The following is an 18272-nucleotide window of genomic DNA, read 5'->3' on the forward strand; positions in this document are numbered from 1 at the left end:
GTTAATTTTTTTTCTTTTCTCTTCTACTAATTTTTTTTAAACTTTTACCTTTTCCTTTTTTAACTTTTTTCTTTTTTAACTAGTTTATCTTAACAATACCTTACAAAAAATAATAATAATAATTTTTTGAACCTTCATTATTATAGTCATATTTTACCATCCATTGTATCTAACTATATTTTTGTAAATACATGTATTTTCTTTTTAAAATATTTTTTCCTTATGTTTTCTTTTTTTTTTTTTCTTGTTTATCCCCTTTCTCCCTCCCACGATTTGGGGTCTCATTTGACTTGATTAAAGCACATTTCCCTGGGGTTCTTGCCACCCTTTTAACATTTCATTTGCTCGTTTACATATACTTATCTGGAGAAAATGACAAGGAGGAAAAAAGAAGAACAAGAAGCAGTAATGAAGGCTAGGGACCTAATCAATACAGGCATTGGTAATATGACAGATCTAGAGTTCGGAATGACGATTCTCAAGGTTCTAGCTGGGCTTGAAAAAGGCATGGAAGATATTAGAGAAATCCTCTCTGGAGAGATAAAAGCCTTTTCTGGAGAAATAAAGGGACTAAAATCTAACCAAATTGAAAACAAAAAGGCTAATAATGAGGTGCAGTAAAAAATGGAAGCTCTTAGTGCTCAGATAAATGAGGCAGAAGAAAGAATTAGTAACATAGAAGACCAAATGACAGAGAATAAAGAAGCTGAGCAAAAGAGAGACAAACAAATACTGGACCACGAGGAGAGAATTCAACAGATAAGTGACACCATAAGACGACACAACATTAGAATAATTGGGATTCCAGATATTCAGAGTCAAGATGGTGGGGAAGTAGGAGGAGGCACCATTTCAACCTGTACCCTAAAGTGAGCTGATTACCTACCAAAGAACTCTGACCACCCATGAAATCAGCCTGAGATCAGAATTATACACGTCTGGATCTCTACAGGAGCAGCAGACGCCAGTGGCAGGTAAAGCAGACTGGGAGCATCGGACTGATATTGGAAGATAAACAAAAGGGGGAGGGAGCCACCAGAGGCGACCAATTGGAAAGTAATACCCCAATACGAAAGTGCCCTGCGTCTGGGGACCAGCATTAACTTGGAGTCTGACTGAAAGCACTCAAAAAACAAAGAGCAAAGGATCGTGGGGGGAAATAGTGGGAATCTGGGCAGTTAGGGACAGGGACCTAAGTCCCCGGACCCAGGACAGCCTCCCCTGGTGCTGAGAGAGTGCGGCGAAATCAGGTGCGAGAAATCAGGTCTCAGTCCCTGACCCGCCAGTGCACCTAGCCGCCAGCGTGCCAGAGAACAAGTGGGGTCCGGCTCCCATGAGAGGCTGGGAGCCTGGCCAGACGGCAATCCTGAAATGCACACATCCCACACCCTCCCTTGGGAGAGGTGCTCATAGGTGCTAGCCTGGAGCTCTGGCATCCAGAAAAACCAGACATTCCCAGCCTGGGACAGCGGGAAAATCTCAGTGTGCGATCTCTGCTTGGAACCTCTCTGGCAGTCTGGAACTGCCTAGACAGCTGCCGCTGCCCTGGTATTGGGTACAACGAGGAGCTCCTGCATCCCCAGGGACCGTGACTCAGAACCAACTCTGCCAGCAGCTCTGCAGAGCATTCCGAGGCTTCTCTCTGACAGGGAGGTCGGAGTGCAGTTTGCTCTCCTCTAAAACTCCAAAAGCCATCAAAAGCTGTCAAGGCGAGAGAAAACAGATGAAAGAACATAAAAACCCCCAGAGAACAAAAGCCTGAAAAAAACAGTTTCCTCAGAGCCCACCCCCTTGAGGGGAGCGGGAGGATCTAACTCAGGGAACATCATTGTCTGAAAACCCACGTGGCAGGCCCCTCCCCCAGAAAACCAACCAGGAAGGAAGAAAAAAAAAAAAAAGACTACAAGAGAACAACCACCACTACTTCATAAATACAACTTTTATTTTTAACTCTTTACCAATATTCTGGTTCTTTTTTTATTTTAATACATACAGGTAATTTTTTAACCTATCTACCATCACACTGAGATGTCCAGTACATCAAATTCCTTAATAACCTTCTAATCTGAACATTTTGATACATACACCCGTGTTTTTCTTTTGCTTTTCTTTTTTTTTTAATTCTTTTTTAATTTTAACTTAGTTTAGTCTAGTTTATTCTTTTTTAATTTTTATTTTCTACTATACATATAGAGTTAAACTTCAAGGTAATCCCCGATCCCCAATCAATGCTACCCCTATAGGCAAAACAATTTCTAATCCCCCTGTAACTTAGGAAAGTTGAGTCCCTTAACAAAAACATCAAGATACATCCAGGAAGAATCAAAATAATCTTTCTCACCCACACTGAGAATTTATAACCACTCTCCCAATTTTTCCTTCTGCCAGTGTTTCTGTGAATTTGTGTTTGTCCTGATAATATATAAATCTTATACATGGGGTTCTTTCTGATGAGGTTCTTCCCTTTTTTTGCTTATGTATATATATATATTTTTTTCTCTTGCCATATACTTTTATCAGTCTTTTTGTTTGTCTGTTTTTGTTTGTATACTTCATAAATCTTACCTTGGGGCCCATTTGGGCTGAGCCTTCTCTTTTATCTTCCCTTTTTTTCCTGTCTCTCTCTCTCTTTTTTTTCCTTTTTTCTTTTCCTTTTTTTTTTCTTTCTTTCTTCTTCTCTATTTCTTTTTCTTTTCTTTTTTCTCTCATTTGGTTGGGGAACCCTGATTGCACAGAAGCATTCCAGGGTGCACCTTGACTGCACCACAATCGATAAATCCAGCTGCATCTGTTCAGTCATCTCTTACCAAAATGACTAGGAGGAGGAATACCCAACAGAAGAAAAATACAGAGGATGGACCTTCTGCAACAGAGCTAATGGCTATCAACATAGACAATATGTCGGAAAAGGAATTCAGACTAACAATTATCCAGGCAATAGCTAGGTTGGAGAAAGCCATGGATGACCAAACAGAATTGATTAGGGCAGAACTGAAAGCCACCAGGGATGATGTTCACAATGTTAGGGCAGGACTGAAGGCCACCAGGGATGATGTTCAAAATGCTCTCAATGAGTTCCAATCTAATCTAAATTCTCTAAAAGCTAGGGTAATTGAGACAGAAGATAGAATTAGTGATCTGGAGGACAAACAGATAGAGAGAAAGGATCAGGAGGAAGCCTGGAACAAACAGCTTAGAAGCCACAAAAACAGAATCAGGGAAATAAATGATGCCATGAAACGTTCCAACATCAGAATTATTGGAATCCCTGAAGGGGAGGAAAAAGAAGTCTAGAAGATATAGTGGAAGAAGTTGTCTATGAAAAATTTACCAATCTCACGAATGGAAACAACATTCATGTACTAGAGGCAGAGAGATTTCCTCCCAAGATTTTAGATTCTCGAAAGTCCTCACAATACCTTATAGTTAAAATGAGGAATTATGTTTCAAGACAGACCCTCTTAAAAGCAGCTAGGACAAAGAAGCTCCGTACATACAGAGGAAAGCCCATTAGAATAACGTCAGACCTTTCCACAGAGACCTAGCAAGCCAGGAAGGGCTGGCAAAATATATTCAGAGTACTAAATGAGAAGAACATGCAGCCAAGACTGACATTTAAAATGGATGGAGAGATAAAGAGTTTCCAAGACCGGCAAGGCTTAAAAGACTATGCAACCACCAAGCCGACACTGCAGGAAATATTAAGGGGGGGGGGGTCCTATAAAAGAGAAAAATCCTAAGAATATCATTGAACAGAAATATAGAGACAATCTACAGACAGAAAGACTTCAAAGGTAGCACGATGTCAATAAAAACCTATCTCTCAATAATCACTCTCAATGTGAATGGCCTAAATGCACCCATAAAATGACACAGGGTTACAGATTGGATAAAAAGACAGGACCCATCCATATGTTGTCTACAGTAGACCCATTTTGAACCTAAGGATACACCCAGACTGCAAGTGAAGGGGTGGAGAAGCATCTTTCATGCCAACGGGCCTCAAAAGAAGGCCGGGTAGCAGTTCTCATATGAGATAAATTAGATTTTAAACTAAAGACTGTAGTCAGAGATACAGAAGGACACTACATAATTCTTAATGGGACTATCCACGATGATGATCTAACAATTGTAAATATCTACGCCCCCAATATGGGAGCAGCCAAGTATATAAGAAAACTATTAATCAAGATAAAGAGTCATATTGATATGAATACATTAACAGTAGGAGATCTTAACATGCCTCTCTCAGTAATAGACAGATCATTGAAGCAGAAAATTAATAAAGAAATAAGAGCATTGAATGAAACATAGGACCAGATGGACCTCATAGACATATACAGAACATTCCACCCTAAAACAACAGAATACTCATTCTTCTCAAGTGCACATGGAACCTTCTCCAGAAGAGACCACATACTGGGTCACAAAGCAGGACTCAACCGATACCAAAAGACTGACATTATTCCCTGCATATCCTCAGATCACAATGCTTTGAAACTGGAACTCAATCACAAGGAAAAGTTCAGAAGGAACTCAAACACCTGGAAGCTAAAGACCACCTTGCTTAAGAATGCTTGGATCAACCAGGAGATCAAAGACGAACTTAAAAAATTCATGGAAACCAATGAGAACGAAGACACTTCAGTCCAAAACCGATGGGATACAGCAAAGGCGGTTCTAAGGGGGAAATACATAGCCATCCAAGCCTCCCTCAAAAACATTGAAAAATCCAGAATACACCAGCTGTCTCTACACCTTAAAGAACTAGAGAATCAACAACAAATCAAACCAACTCCACATGCAAGAAGGGAAATAATCAAGATTAGAGCAGAGATCAATGAGGTAGAAACGAGAGATACAGTAGAACGTATCAATGAAACTAGAAGCTGGTTTTTAGAAAGAATCAATAAGATTGATAAACCATTGGCCACACTAATCCAAAAGAAAAGAGAGAAAGCCCAAATTAATAAAATTATGAATGAAAAGGGAGAGATCACAACTAACACCAAGGAAATAGAAACAATCATCAGAAATTATTACCAACAGTTATATGCCAATAAGCTAAGCAACCTAGATGAAATGGATGCACTCCTGGAAAACTACAAACTCCCAAAATTGAACCAGGAAGAAATTGACAACCTGAATAGACCGATATCTAGTACAAGATTGAAGCATAGATCAAAAACCTCCCAAAAAACATGAGCCCAGGACCTGATGGATTCCCTGGGGAATTCTACCAAACTTTCAAAGAAGAAATAACACCAATTCTCCTGAAGCTGTTCCAAACAATTGAAGCAGAAGGAAAACTTCCAGACTCTTTTTATGAAGCCAGCATTACCCTGATCCCCAAACCAGGCAAAGACCCTACCAAAAAGGAGAATTTCAGACCAATATCACTGATGAATATGGATGCAAAGATTCTCAACAAGATCCTAGCAAACGGGATCCAGCAGCACATTAAAAAGATTATCCACCATGACCAGGTGGGATTCATCCCTGTGTTACAAGGTTGGTTTAACATTCGCAAATCAATCAGTGTGATAGAACACATCAATAAGAGAAGAGAAAAGAACCACATGGTCCTCTCAATGGATGTAGAAAAAGCATTTGACAAAATCCAGCATCCGTTCCTGATGAAAACGCTTCAAAGTATAGGGATAGAGGGAACATTCCTGAACTTCATAAAATCTATCTATGAAAAACCCACAGCAAATATCATCTTCAATGGGAAAAAGCTTGCAGCCTTCCTGTTGAGATCAGGAACACGACAAGGATGCCCACTCTCACCACTCTTGTTCAACATAGTATTAGAAGTCCTAGCAACAGCAATCAGACAACAAAGAGAAATAAAAGGTATCCAAATTGGCAAGGAAGGAGTCAAACTCTCTCTCTTCGCAGATGACATGATTCTTTATATGGAAAACCCCAAAGACTCCACCCCCAAACTACTAGAACTCATACAGCAATTCAGTAACGTGGCAGGATACAAAGTCAATGTACAGAAATCAGTGGCTTTCTTATACACTAACAATGAAAATACAGAAAGGGAAATTAGAGAATCAATTCCATTGACTATAGCACCAAGAACCATAAGATACCTGGGAATAAATCTAACCAAAGAGGTAAAGGACCTGTACTCGAGGAACTACAGAACACTCATGAAAGAAATTGAAGAAGACACAAAAAGATGGAAGACTGTTCCATGCTCTTGGATTGGAAGAATAAACATCGTTAAAATGTCTATACTGCCTAGAGCAATCTATACTTTTAATGCCATTCCGATCAAAATTCCACTGGCATTTTTCAAAGAGGTGGAGCAAATAATCCTAAAATGTGTATGAAATCAGAAGAGACCCCGAATTGCTAAGGAAATGTTGAAAAACAAAAACAAAACTGGTGGCATCACGTTACCCAATTTCAAGCTTTACTACAAAGCTGTGATCACCAAGACAGCATGGTACTGGCATAAAAACAGACACATTGACCAGTGGAACAGAGTGGAGAGCCTAGATATGGACCCTCAACTCTATGGTCAAATAATCTTCGACAAAACAGGAAAAAATGTACAGTGGAAAAAAGACAGTCTCTTCAATAAATGGTGCTGGGAAAACTGGACAGCTATATGTAGAAGAATGAAACTCGACCATTCTCTTACACCGTACACAAAGATAAACTCGAAGTGGATAAAAGACCTAAACGTGAGACAGGAATCCATCAGAATACTAGAGGAGAACATAGGCAGTAACCTCTTCGATATCAGCCACAGCAACTTCTTTCAAGATATGTCTCCAAAGGCCAAGGAAACAAAAGCGAAAATGAACTTTTGGGACTTCATCAAGATCAAAAGCTTCTGCACAGCAAAGGAAACAGTCAACAAAACAAAAAGGCAACCCACAGAATGGGAGAAGATATTTCCAAATGACAGTACAGACAAAAGGTTGATATCCAGGATCTATAAAGAATCCCTCAAACTCAACACACACACAAAAGAGATAATCATATCAAAAAATGGGCAGAAGATATGAACAGACACTTCTCCAATGAAGACATACAAATGGCTATCAGACACTTGAGTATTTTTTAATTAATTTATTTATTTTCAGTGTAACAGTACTCATTATTTTTGCACCACAACTAGTGCTCCATGTAATTCATGCCCTCTCTATTACCCTCCACCTGGTTCCCCAACCTCCCACACCCCCCCCCCCCCCGCCCCTTCAAAACCCTCTGGTTGTTTTTCAGAGTCCATAGTCTCTCATGGTTCTTCTCCCCTTCCAATTTCCCACAACTCCCTTTTCCTCTCCATCTCCCCATGTCCTCCATGTTCTTTGTTATGCTCCACAAATAAGTGAAACCATATGATACTTGACTCTCTCTGCTTGACTTATTTCGCTCAGCATAATCTCTTCCAGTCCCGTCCATGTTGCTACAAAAGTTGGGTATTCATCCTTTCTGATGGAGGCATAATACTCCATTGTGTATATGGACCACATCTTCCTTATCCATTCGTCCATTGAAGGGCATCTCAGTTCTTTCCACAGTTTGGCGACTGTGGGCATTGCTGCTATAAACATTGGGGTACAGATGGCTCTTCTTTTCACTACATCTATATCTTTGGGGTAAATACCCAGTAGTGCAATTTCAGGGTCATAGGGAAACTCTACTTTTAATTTCTTGAGGAATCTCCACACTGTTCTCCAGAGTGGCTGCACCAACTTGCATTCCTACCAACAGTGTAAGAGGGTTCCCCTTTCTCCACAACCTCTCCAACACACATTGTTTCCTGTCTTGCTACCAACTTTTGCTTCATGGAATGTGTTACATTTTAATCTAGAGAACACTGTGAGGAGAAGTCTTAACTGCCAGGTGAAATTTCCTCACAATAAACACTTATTTTCTGGGCAGTAAAACTTCTCCAACAAAAGGGATTAAAGCCTTATGTAGATTAAATTTTTATTTAATGAAAGGTGACAATAGGAAAGAAGAATCCAAAGATGAACTCGAAAGTACCTGAGAGTCATTCTAGGTGAGAGATACAAGCTACCTTTTTTTGGTGGAGTGTTTACAGAAGAGGGGTGAGAAGACATGGGTTAGGAAGGGCTTGAGTCATGTTCCAAATCTGATAGTGTGTATGCCATGATAGCAACAAATGCCAGAGAGTGGTGGTTTATCTGTGTGGATGTGAAGAGATGTTTACTATTCAGGAAGAGGTAACAATAGAAGAGAAGCAGCATCTGGGGTCAATAATCCACATACATCGAAAGGGAATTTGAATAAATCTTTGAATGTCTAGCGTTTATGACCATTCTATTTGGAGGACAAACTAGACAGAGTGTGGAACCCCTGAGAAAGAGGACACAAAACAGTCCCTGAGGAGCCAACCCCAGGATCTATCTCCTGCTCTGTGGTATAGTGGTATGACGACCTCGCCAACAGTAAGACTTTTGAGGGGTTTAATACAGGCAAGTGGTGATTGTTAGTTAAATGATATTACATTTGTGCCCAACACATTGTGGAATATGGGAAAGTGCCTAATCCCTCAAAATACATGTACTTTCTTCTTGCAGACATGGATTTCTCCCCTCAACTTCTCAATTCTTCATACTACTTTTTCTCTATTCTGTTCCATAAGACACAACACAAAGAATTAAAGACACCAATACTCCTGCTATTGAATAAGCAGCAACCTTATCCATTCTACTACTGATCTCGGGCTATTAGAGTATAATGAGTGGGAAAGCAAGCAAATACATGCATGTTTTCTGCTATAATTCAAAAGCAGAGACTTTAAAATCTGCCCAGTATCGTTGATTTGCTTGAAGCATTTACCTTCAAATATTTATGGCTATGCCTCAGTGCTATTCACTAAACCTTTGGACGATCTAATGGATAACATCAGCCTAACCCCTCCCTTTTAGTGATTTATTGATTCTGGGAACTCTAACTGGTGAAGTATTAAATCTCAGTGCAAAACGTAGTTTTTACCTGTGTCTTTCTCCTTCAGTAGCACACAATTGTTCTTCTCACTTGCCTTTATATCAGAAGTTCATCCTTCATTTCAAAGAACTCTAAGGTGAGTAGCTTCATTCCAGCTTGGGGATGAAACTCTTTTCCCTTCTCCCTTCCAGGTTCTCTGGATGGTCTAATAATCAAATTGTCATGAGTCAGATAAATTCACAGAAGAGAAATATAACTACATGTGTGTGGGAGACCCACACAGTCATGATGAGTTAAAGGCAGTCTGATATTTTAGGCTTATAAATCATCCTAAGGTAAGGAGAAGAGGGTGAAATGCTTCAGAAATCAAGGAGGAGGAAGACAATTCACAGGAAGTTGAGGAGAGCCCAGATGTGGTAGAGATGTGTACCATGCCACCAAAAGAGACTTTCTGTAAGAAAAAGCTACATGTGGTAGGAGCTCTATACCTGATGAAGCTCCCTATCTAAATCCTTTTAAGCAGAAGGTAGAAAGCTATTGTGAGTCTGCTGGGTCTTAATTGCTTGCAATTAAACATCATCCACATGCCAAATTGATACTTTTTGGGATAACATACTCTCTGCTTCCTTTCTCTTGTCTGTACTCACTAGTTATGCAGTTTTAGGTGTTTGGTGTTTTTGTAAACACTAGGCTACAAATGGGTAAGGTATCAGCTCCTCTGCAGGAAGCAAGACTACACTGTCTTCTTGGGCTTTGATTTTCAACGAACTGGGCCATTTTCTGATTCTAAATATTTATTTAGACATTTAAGAACATACACTAAAAGAAATATTTAATTCACCACGAGTGTAGTAATTTTGCTAGGATCTAATATAAGTAGAGTATAAGGTGGTAGAATTATGTTTCCTCCAAGAAAAAGTCAAGATGTTAAGGCTCATTGGTATTGTTTTGATCCCAAGTCATGGAACTGGCTACTGTTAGGGAGCCAGTGCTCCTTGATAATGGAAGTTAACATTAGAGCCCAATGGGTATGGAGTCATAAATTAGGTTGTTTCTTTGAACACTGAGGATGTCAAAGATGAGGAGCCTTAAGTAACTCTAGTGGCAGAATAACTTATCTCCTCTCTCTTCTTCTACCCTTCCCTGTCTGGTTCCCCTTTCTTCCCTGGCTACCAGTTCATCATGATTCCAACTACTTTGCAGCTTTCCCAAATCTCCTTTGTAAAGAGAGTCTTCAGTCCACAGTCTTTTATTAACAGTGTGACTGTCACAATATATTTTAAAGATTTCTCATTTCCTTTTGTCTTATAATGACCCTTCCTGGGTCATCCTGGAATTGCTTTCAAATTGTGGGATGCTGAAGCTCTGATTTTCTCTGCTGTTCCTATGTCCAACTACTTTGGGAATCAGAAAAAAAGTCATCTGAAGAACCCCCAAGTCCACTGGAACCTCAGGATTCATAGCCTTAAAGATTATCTTCCATATGGTCAGTGAGGGGTAATAATGAATGGCGAAAAGTACACATAAATGATGACTCTTGAGACTACATTTGCACTTTCTGTGTGTCAACCATTATTTGAGTGTTTTCTCTCAGACTTTGACTTTGTGCCCTTGTTTACTTGTCATAATGGAGAGCTGAACTGCTCACATGCAGTTTGTCAGACTTCTTGGATGACAGTCACGTTTGTTAACTCATGCTTACACTACCCCAATTATTCTAAACAAGTGGCATGTGAAGAAAGAAAACAAAATTTAAAGTTACCAAAGAGATCATGAATAGACAACTCCCACCCAGAAAATATATAAAGAAAAGCTTCTAGAAACCTGCTGAAAGTTACCAATTGTACTTCAGTTATGGGGGGGAAAATGCCCAGGTATTGAAGGAGTGCTGGTAGACAAGTGTGTCTGAAGCCTGTTCAAGTCCAACTGTTTGTTCATTTGTATGTGTGTGTGTATACATATATGTATGCTTTCTGATTAAAGTATCTTTTTGCAACTACAAAAATTATTTTGAGGGGCGCCTGGGTGGCTCAGTGGGTTAAAGCCACTGCTTCGGCTCAGGTCATGATCCCAGGGTCCTGGGATCGAGTCCCGCATCGGGCTATCTGCTCAGCAGGAAGCCTGCTTCCTCCTCTCTCTCTGCCTGCCTCTCTGCCTACTTGTGATCTCTGTCTGTCAAATAAATAAATAAAATCTTGAAAAAAATTATTTTCAAATCATTTTTCTTGTAGCTATAAAAAAAACCCAAAAACTAACCTCTCGCACGTGAACAGCTGGCTCCTGGCATTGGAGCAAACTCACACTCAGAACCCAGGACAGTAACTTTCAGAGCCAGCCAGTTTTCAGTGACTGTGAAGAAAAGAAGATACCGGGGCGCCTGGGTGGCTCAGTGGATTAAGCTGCTGCCTTCGGCTCAGGTCATGATCTCAGGGTCCTGGGATCGAGCCCCGCATCAGGCTCTCTGCTCCGCAGGGAGCCTGCTTCCTCCTCTCTCTGCCGGCCTCTCTGCCTACTTGTGATCTCTCTCTCTCTGTCTCTCTCAAATAAATAAAATCTTTAAAAAAAAAAAAAAAAAAAAAAAAGAAAAGAAGATACCAGTTTCTTTTCTCAGCATATGGTCAACAACTGAGAAGAGGTGGTTTTAAGAAAACATAAAATGTTACCAATTTCTTTCCAATCGTTTTGTCTCTCTTTTGCAGGTGACTGAAGTATGGAAGACATGGAGAAATTCTTATTCAAATTTAAAGGATATCATTTTAATCGTTCACTAGTTGATATTGGCTTTATAGAAAATTTAGATAATTTTGAAATCAGAGAAAATGATGTCTTCATAGTCACATACCCCAAATCTGGTGAGTTCTCTATTCTAATAGTTAATCTAAGAAGTAACATGATACTTTTATAATGTGGGAACTCTGTTTTTGTAGTAGTATTCTATATGGACATATCACCTTATCTATTGGATATTATAGTGTCACCTGAATATCTTCTGAAGTAGGTCTTTTACAATGTAGCTAGAAGTTATTATTTTAAGATTTATTTATTTATTTATCTGTCAGAGAGACTGAGACAGCAAGAGAGCACACAAGCAGAGGGCGCGGCAGGCAGAGGGAGTGGCAGGGCCCTGGGATCATGACCTGACCTGAAGGCAGATGCTTAACTGACTGAGCCCCCCAGGTGTCCCTAGAAGTTATTTTTGATGTGAACAAGAAAACGGAGAAAATGCTGAAGTAACTATGTTGAAGACACCCTGTCAAACACTAAGGTGCTAAAGAGGGCTTGGAGAGGTTGCAGAAACATTTACCATTTAGGCAGCTACTTTGGACAGAGGGTTGAAATTATATCTAATAACCAAGTGCATGGGAAGAAGGAAATTAACTTAGACTATTTCCAAAGTTTGTAATAATCCCCAACTATTTGGGGGTACTTTTGCTATAGCACTCAGATCAGACTGAAACATATGGACATGTGTAAAATGCATACGTTCATCGTTGTGCGTGTATATATACATGCACGTCTATTCAGAGCCTTTGCTCATGTTTTAATTGTCTTTGTTATATTTGCTATTGTGTCGTATGAGTTCTTGATTTGTTTTTATATTAACCCCAATCATAAATGATTTCCAAATATTTTTCCCTTTCAATAGGCTGCCTTTTCATTTTGTGGATAGTTCTCTTTGCTGTACAGAAAACTTTTTCCAGTTATGCCTTTCCATATGTATAAGAAAAATATATGATTAGCACATCAAATCCGTGGGTTTACAGATGTCACTAGGTAGGATGAATCTAAAGGAGATAACCATGTTACACTTAGGACAAGCTCAAGCAAAATATAAGTCACAGTACAAGGGAGCAATTTAGAAGTATCTGTTTAAAACAAAAGTATGAGTAGCCTATGACTCTGCATTGAACTTCAAGGAAGCAACCCTTGGTAAACACACACACACACACAAGGTTCCTGTGTCACATTTTGTAATACCAAAAGTGGAAAACTGTCTTAACTAGTTATCACAAAAGAAATGGGGAAGGTGCGTTAGAGTCATATAATCACACTCTATTAGGCAGTTGCAAAGGATGAGTTGAAGCTCCGTTTAGCGAAAACAACATGCATAGATCTCAGAAACAATGTTAAGTGAAGAAAGCAAATTGCAGAATGACTCAATATACCATTTGTATTAAATACACCGTAATAGTTTCAATGAACTCATATATATATCAAAGTCTTAAAAGAGTCTAGCATATGTAACAGCAGTTTGAGAGGGACGGCCAATGGTAGTCGAAAGGGGCTGGATGTTTTATAAATCTATGTCTTAGAGAATGGATTTATCTGACACTTGAGTAATTAGATCTGGTTGAACATTTACAAAACAAGAATGCAGTAGTCAGTTAGGACAAGGTGACGGTCTGACAGTGTACGTGAACAAGCAAATGCTGACCTCATGGCAGCAGGCTGTGCTTCCTCTGCACAGTCCCTGCAGCTGACACACTTAGTTCCCAGAGGGAGCGTCACACACATTCGGCCAGGATGTGGCGCAGGCTACCTCTCCTCCACTTCCTCACAACCAGGTTGGAGCCCAGGCACCTGGATACCATACATGATTGAAGCTAGAGGCTTCCTTAGGCCCTTCCCTTACCAGGTAAATCCCAGGTGGGTCCTGGAACTTTCTCAGTAACCAAGGCATTTAGCATGTCCCAGATTTGGAGGCTCCTTCTGTCCCCAGCAATTGGGATCAGAGCCCTCAGGGGTCTAGGAATGAGAAGGCTTGTCTTCTGATGGGTCAGCGCATACTAGGCTCCAAGCACAGATAAGGCCCCCAGCAAGGAGCTTGACATCATTGAATCCTATGGGGTAGGTCGTGTTGTTAGCTCCATTTTTACAGATGAGGAAATGGAGGCACAAAAAGTCGAAAGACTTGCTTGCCCAACATCAAACTAGTAAGTGATTTTTTTTAACTTTTATTTATTTATTTATTTACTTTTTATTTCTTTTCAGCATACCAGGATTCATTGTTTTTGCACCACACCCAGTGCTCCATGCAATACGTGTCCTCCTTAATACCCACCACCTGGCTCCCCAACCTCCCAACCCTCCCCTCTTCAAAACGCTCAGGTTGTTTTTCAGAGTCCATACTAGTAAGTGATTTAAAAAAGGGACTAGAACTCATAGCTGTCTGTCCTTGGACCCCAGGCTCTGCTCCTAGTGCCCAACCAAATCCTATCAATTCATCAAGCTTCAGCTCAGGAAGCCTGGAAGTGATCATCCTCTTCTGTCATTCAAAGCATGTATGAATATGATTCCACTGACCTGAGAAATCAGGAACCCACTGCATCTCCTCAGTAGGAGGGTAGAGATCATATCTGATTCAGCTCTGTATTTTGAGAAAAGAGTCTGACAAAGAATGCTCAGGATATGCCTGGTCAATACACAGATGAATGAAAACACGAATGAGTGAAGGAGGGCAGTTTCACCTGACTGATTTCAGTGAGGTCCTGAATACCTCTGCCCAGCACTGGGGTGCTGTCACATAGAGCTCTCTTCAAATCAGATTCAGCCTGGACTCCTTCTAAGATGGGTCCCCAGTATCTTTACTGTTTTGCAAACACATTCATATATGCACACGTGGACACATATATACACACATACATACCCACAAACAAGTAAGATGCAAGGGACCCAAGAGACCCATGATTATGGGTGATGGGGGGGAGGTCGAGGAGACGGGATGGGGTTAATGGACAGATGGCCCTATTCAGCTCAGTTCAGCTCAGCACCTCCTTCCAAAGGCCTGGGTGCTCCTTGTAGCTGAGGAATTTTTGCTCCAGACCTAATACCACCTCTGTTCCACTTGATACTTGTCAGCAGTGCCTGAATCCCATGATTATACCAGTTACGGACAAGAAGAAGGGGAAGGTTGGGGCTAAATATCCAGAGGTTGGGAGAGGCGTAGCTTAGGGCCAGAGACAGGGCAGGAGGGCAGAATTATTGCTACTGTTCTTTGGGGTTGGCGGTGGCATCTGGGTACATGGTGAGGTGGAAGGTCAGGACTTGGCTGCTCATATAATTCCCTTGCTCAGGGTAGACAGCAAGAAAGCTCTCAGCCTCCTTGATAGAGATGACAGTGGCCTGGAAGTGGCAAGTTCATTGCTCCTTGAGGTAATTTGCCACCCTGGCAATGCTGGTGTCATCCAGGGCAGCATCGGTCTCACCCAGGTTGAAGAAGGAGGCTGGCTTCTAGTGTAGTTGTGGCAAGGCCTGAGCTGCCCCTGTTCTACCCACTGACAAGTTGTCCATAGACCAGAAGCATTTGCCAGGAGCCACATAGTTGTAGCTGGTGCCATCCCAGTAGGGCTCCTCAGGGTTCTATGGGCTCAGAAATGCCTGGACACTCTGTTGCCAGATAAGGCTTGTAGATCTCATTAGTGTTGGTGGCCACAGATTCAAGGCAAGCATTGAAGCAGTCAAGGAGCTCCTTCTTGATCTGTTCAAATGCCTGCTTGGCTTTCCTGGCTTGCTTTTGGGCTTCCCCCAACGGATCTGAGGTCTCCTGGAACTTGTCTCAGACACTTCCTAGGTTTTCCACGGCTCTCATGTCAGGGGCAGCTAAATGCTGGAGTACACTTGCTGCTCATTCAGTTTCTGCTGCAGTGTACTCACCTCCTGTTTGATCCCCAAAGCCTGGGTGGGCATCCTCGGATCTTCACTCAGGTCTCTGTAGTCAGTCTCAATGAGGGCTTCTCACACAGAGAACTGGAGGTTCTCTGGGAACCACTCACTGAATCCTCCCCCATTAGCTTTCCCTCACTAATGCCTTCCATAGTGCCCTTAGACAGTGCCCACCTGATGTCCTGCATCTGGCAGGCCTGTAGCAGGTTGTGCTGGTCACTGCTTCTCTGTTCAAGCTTGGTCTCAATGGCTGTGACCTCCTCCTGTAAATGGGTCATTTCCTTGTTGGTGCTCCAGTTTCTTATGGATCTCCTCCATCTCAAGATTCTTGTCATTTACCTCTGTTCTTTGTAGTTGTTTTCTGAGTTAAGAGACTGTTTTTTGGTTTCCCTTTCTCTCTTTCTTCCCTCTCTATGTTAACCTGTTTTGTTTCTTAAATTCCTTCTTGTCTCCACGTGGGTGTCCCGGGGCCTCTTTAGGGATTTATAATGAACACTGTGCCCTGAAGTGGAGATCATGGGTACGGAAGGAAATGCGGGGAAGTGCAGAAAGGTGGGAAGTGCCTCCTTACATGGAGTTCCTTTTCCTTGGCTTCTTTTGGCTCATGTTCTAGCAGTGGGATTGGGGAAGGAAGTAGAGAGGCAGGCATAGAAGATCCTTTAAAAGATCCCATATATGAAGCAGAAGAAAACACAGAAGAGTCAGTGAATAAATTCGTGGGACAAATGTCCACAGAGTTTCATATGGAGCATCTCCTGAAACAGGAAAGAAAGGCCATGTTTGTTTTCTTTCTCCCACACTGCACTTTACATATATTAACAATTCCATTCAGATGAAATTACATTGTACTTCTTATAGTAACAAACTCTGATTACCAAAATTAATGATCCATCACCTCCATTTTGAATCATCATTGAAAGCAAAATTATTTCTTTACAGGAACCATCTGGTGCCAGCAATTATTAAGTCTGATTTATTCTGAGGAACATCGCAAAGGCACTGGAAAACTGGAAACCATGGATCGAGTCCCCTTCTTTGAGTACAACATTCGAAAAGTGGATTTTGGGGAAAGACCATCCCCTCGTCTCTTCTCTACTCACCTCCCCTACTACTTGGTTCCCAGTGCGCTGAAGAGCAAAACAGCCAAAGTAGGAAATGGACTTTGACTGCTGAGAGCTAACTGCTCTTTTTCATTATTTCATTTCATTTCATGACATCAACACTGTGCACTCATCCAGCTGTTCGCAGATGTAGCATTTTACACACTTTAGTTTTCTTTTTTGTTTTAAAGACTTTATTTACTTGAAAGAGAGAGAGAGAAGGAGAGAACAAACTGGGAAGGTTGAGGGAGAAGCAGGCTCCCTGCTGCTCAGGGACCCCCTCCCCCCACCATACCCAGGCTGGGCTTGATCTCAGGACCCTGGGATCATAACCTTGATTGAAGGCAGATGCTAAACCAACTAAGCCACTCAGTCACCCCTTTACTTCATTTTTCAAAAGCCTTCTGTTTTTCTTATACTATCAGATTTGTATCTTGCACCCTTTGTTTTCTGACTATACAAGGAATGCAGCCATTAAAAAAATGAAAGTATATATATATGTGCATTTAATTTACCTTATAGAGTGTGTTATATTATCACATATAATATATATTCTTTCATTTTTTTATGTTTCAAATATGCATTTGTTTTATCACTGCTATGTTCAATTACAAGGTAAACTGCTATTATTTCTTTCTTGCGTCTAAAATGTTATTTGAAATGTATGCTTTACCATCAATAATATTTCATATTAATTTTTAAATCTTTTTAACATTTTTAAATGGTATATTTATTTAGAAACGTATAGACATTGACTTTGCAATTCGTAGCACAATTTATTTAGTTCTTGAAGTTCTATTCAAAATTCTTTTTTCTTACGTTTTTACATCTGAATTTTACTTTACTTTTTTCAGTGTTCCAAGATTCATTGTTTATGCACCACATCCAGTGCTCCATGCAATTCGAGCCCTCCTTAATACCCACCACCAGGCTCACCCATCCATCCACCGCCCTCTCCTCCAAAACCCTCAGTTTGTTTCTTGGAGTCCACAGTCTCTCATGCTTATTCTTCCCCTCCGATTTCTCCCACTTCACTTTTCCTTTCCTTCTCCTAGTGTTATTCCTTATGTTCCACAAATAAGTGAAACCATATGATAATTGACTTTCTCTGCTTGACTTATTTCACTCAGCATAATCTCCTCCAGTCTCATTCATGTTGATACAAGAGTTAGGTATTCACTCTTTCTGATGGCTGCATAATATTCCATTGTAGATATGTACCATATTTTCTTTATCCATTTATCTGTTGAAGGGCATCTTTGCTCAGACAACAAAATGAAATAAAAGGTATTCAAATTGGCAGAGAAGGCAAACTCTCTGTCTTCACAGATGACATGGTACTTTACATGGAAACCCCAAAAGACTCCACACCCAAACTACTAGAACTCATACAGCAATTCAGTAATGTGGCACGATAAAAGATCAATACACAGAAATCAGTTGCTTTGTTATACACTGACAATGAAAATATAGAAAGGGAAATTAGAGAATCTATTCCATTTAGTACAGCACTAAGAACTGTAAGACACCTTGGAATAAACCTAACCAAAGAGGTAAAGGATCTGTACT

The 18272-nt window shown here is 40.7% G+C and overlaps 1 protein-coding gene across 3 annotated transcripts in view; it reads left to right on the forward strand.

Annotated features, from left to right (window-relative positions):
* Positions 1 to 18272, forward strand: part of LOC123942701 (amine sulfotransferase-like) — a 72780-nt gene that overhangs the window by 46656 nt on the left and 7852 nt on the right. For 2 of the 3 annotated variants that reach the window (XM_046006793.1, XM_046006795.1), the window contains exons 1-3: positions 8951 to 9076; positions 11640 to 11792; positions 16543 to 16751. In XM_046006793.1, coding sequence (XP_045862749.1) covers positions 11651 to 11792; positions 16543 to 16751 — 351 coding nt within the window. In that variant the 5' untranslated portion in view covers positions 8951 to 9076; positions 11640 to 11650. Of the gene's footprint in view, positions 1 to 8950; positions 9077 to 11639; positions 11793 to 16542; positions 16752 to 18272 lie in introns of those variants that run through there. The other variant, XM_046006794.1, reaches the window with a different exon arrangement.

The sequence above is a fragment of the Meles meles genome, chromosome 5 (assembly GCF_922984935.1).
Source record: "Meles meles chromosome 5, mMelMel3.1 paternal haplotype, whole genome shotgun sequence".
Taxonomy (NCBI): domain Eukaryota; kingdom Metazoa; phylum Chordata; class Mammalia; order Carnivora; family Mustelidae; genus Meles; species Meles meles.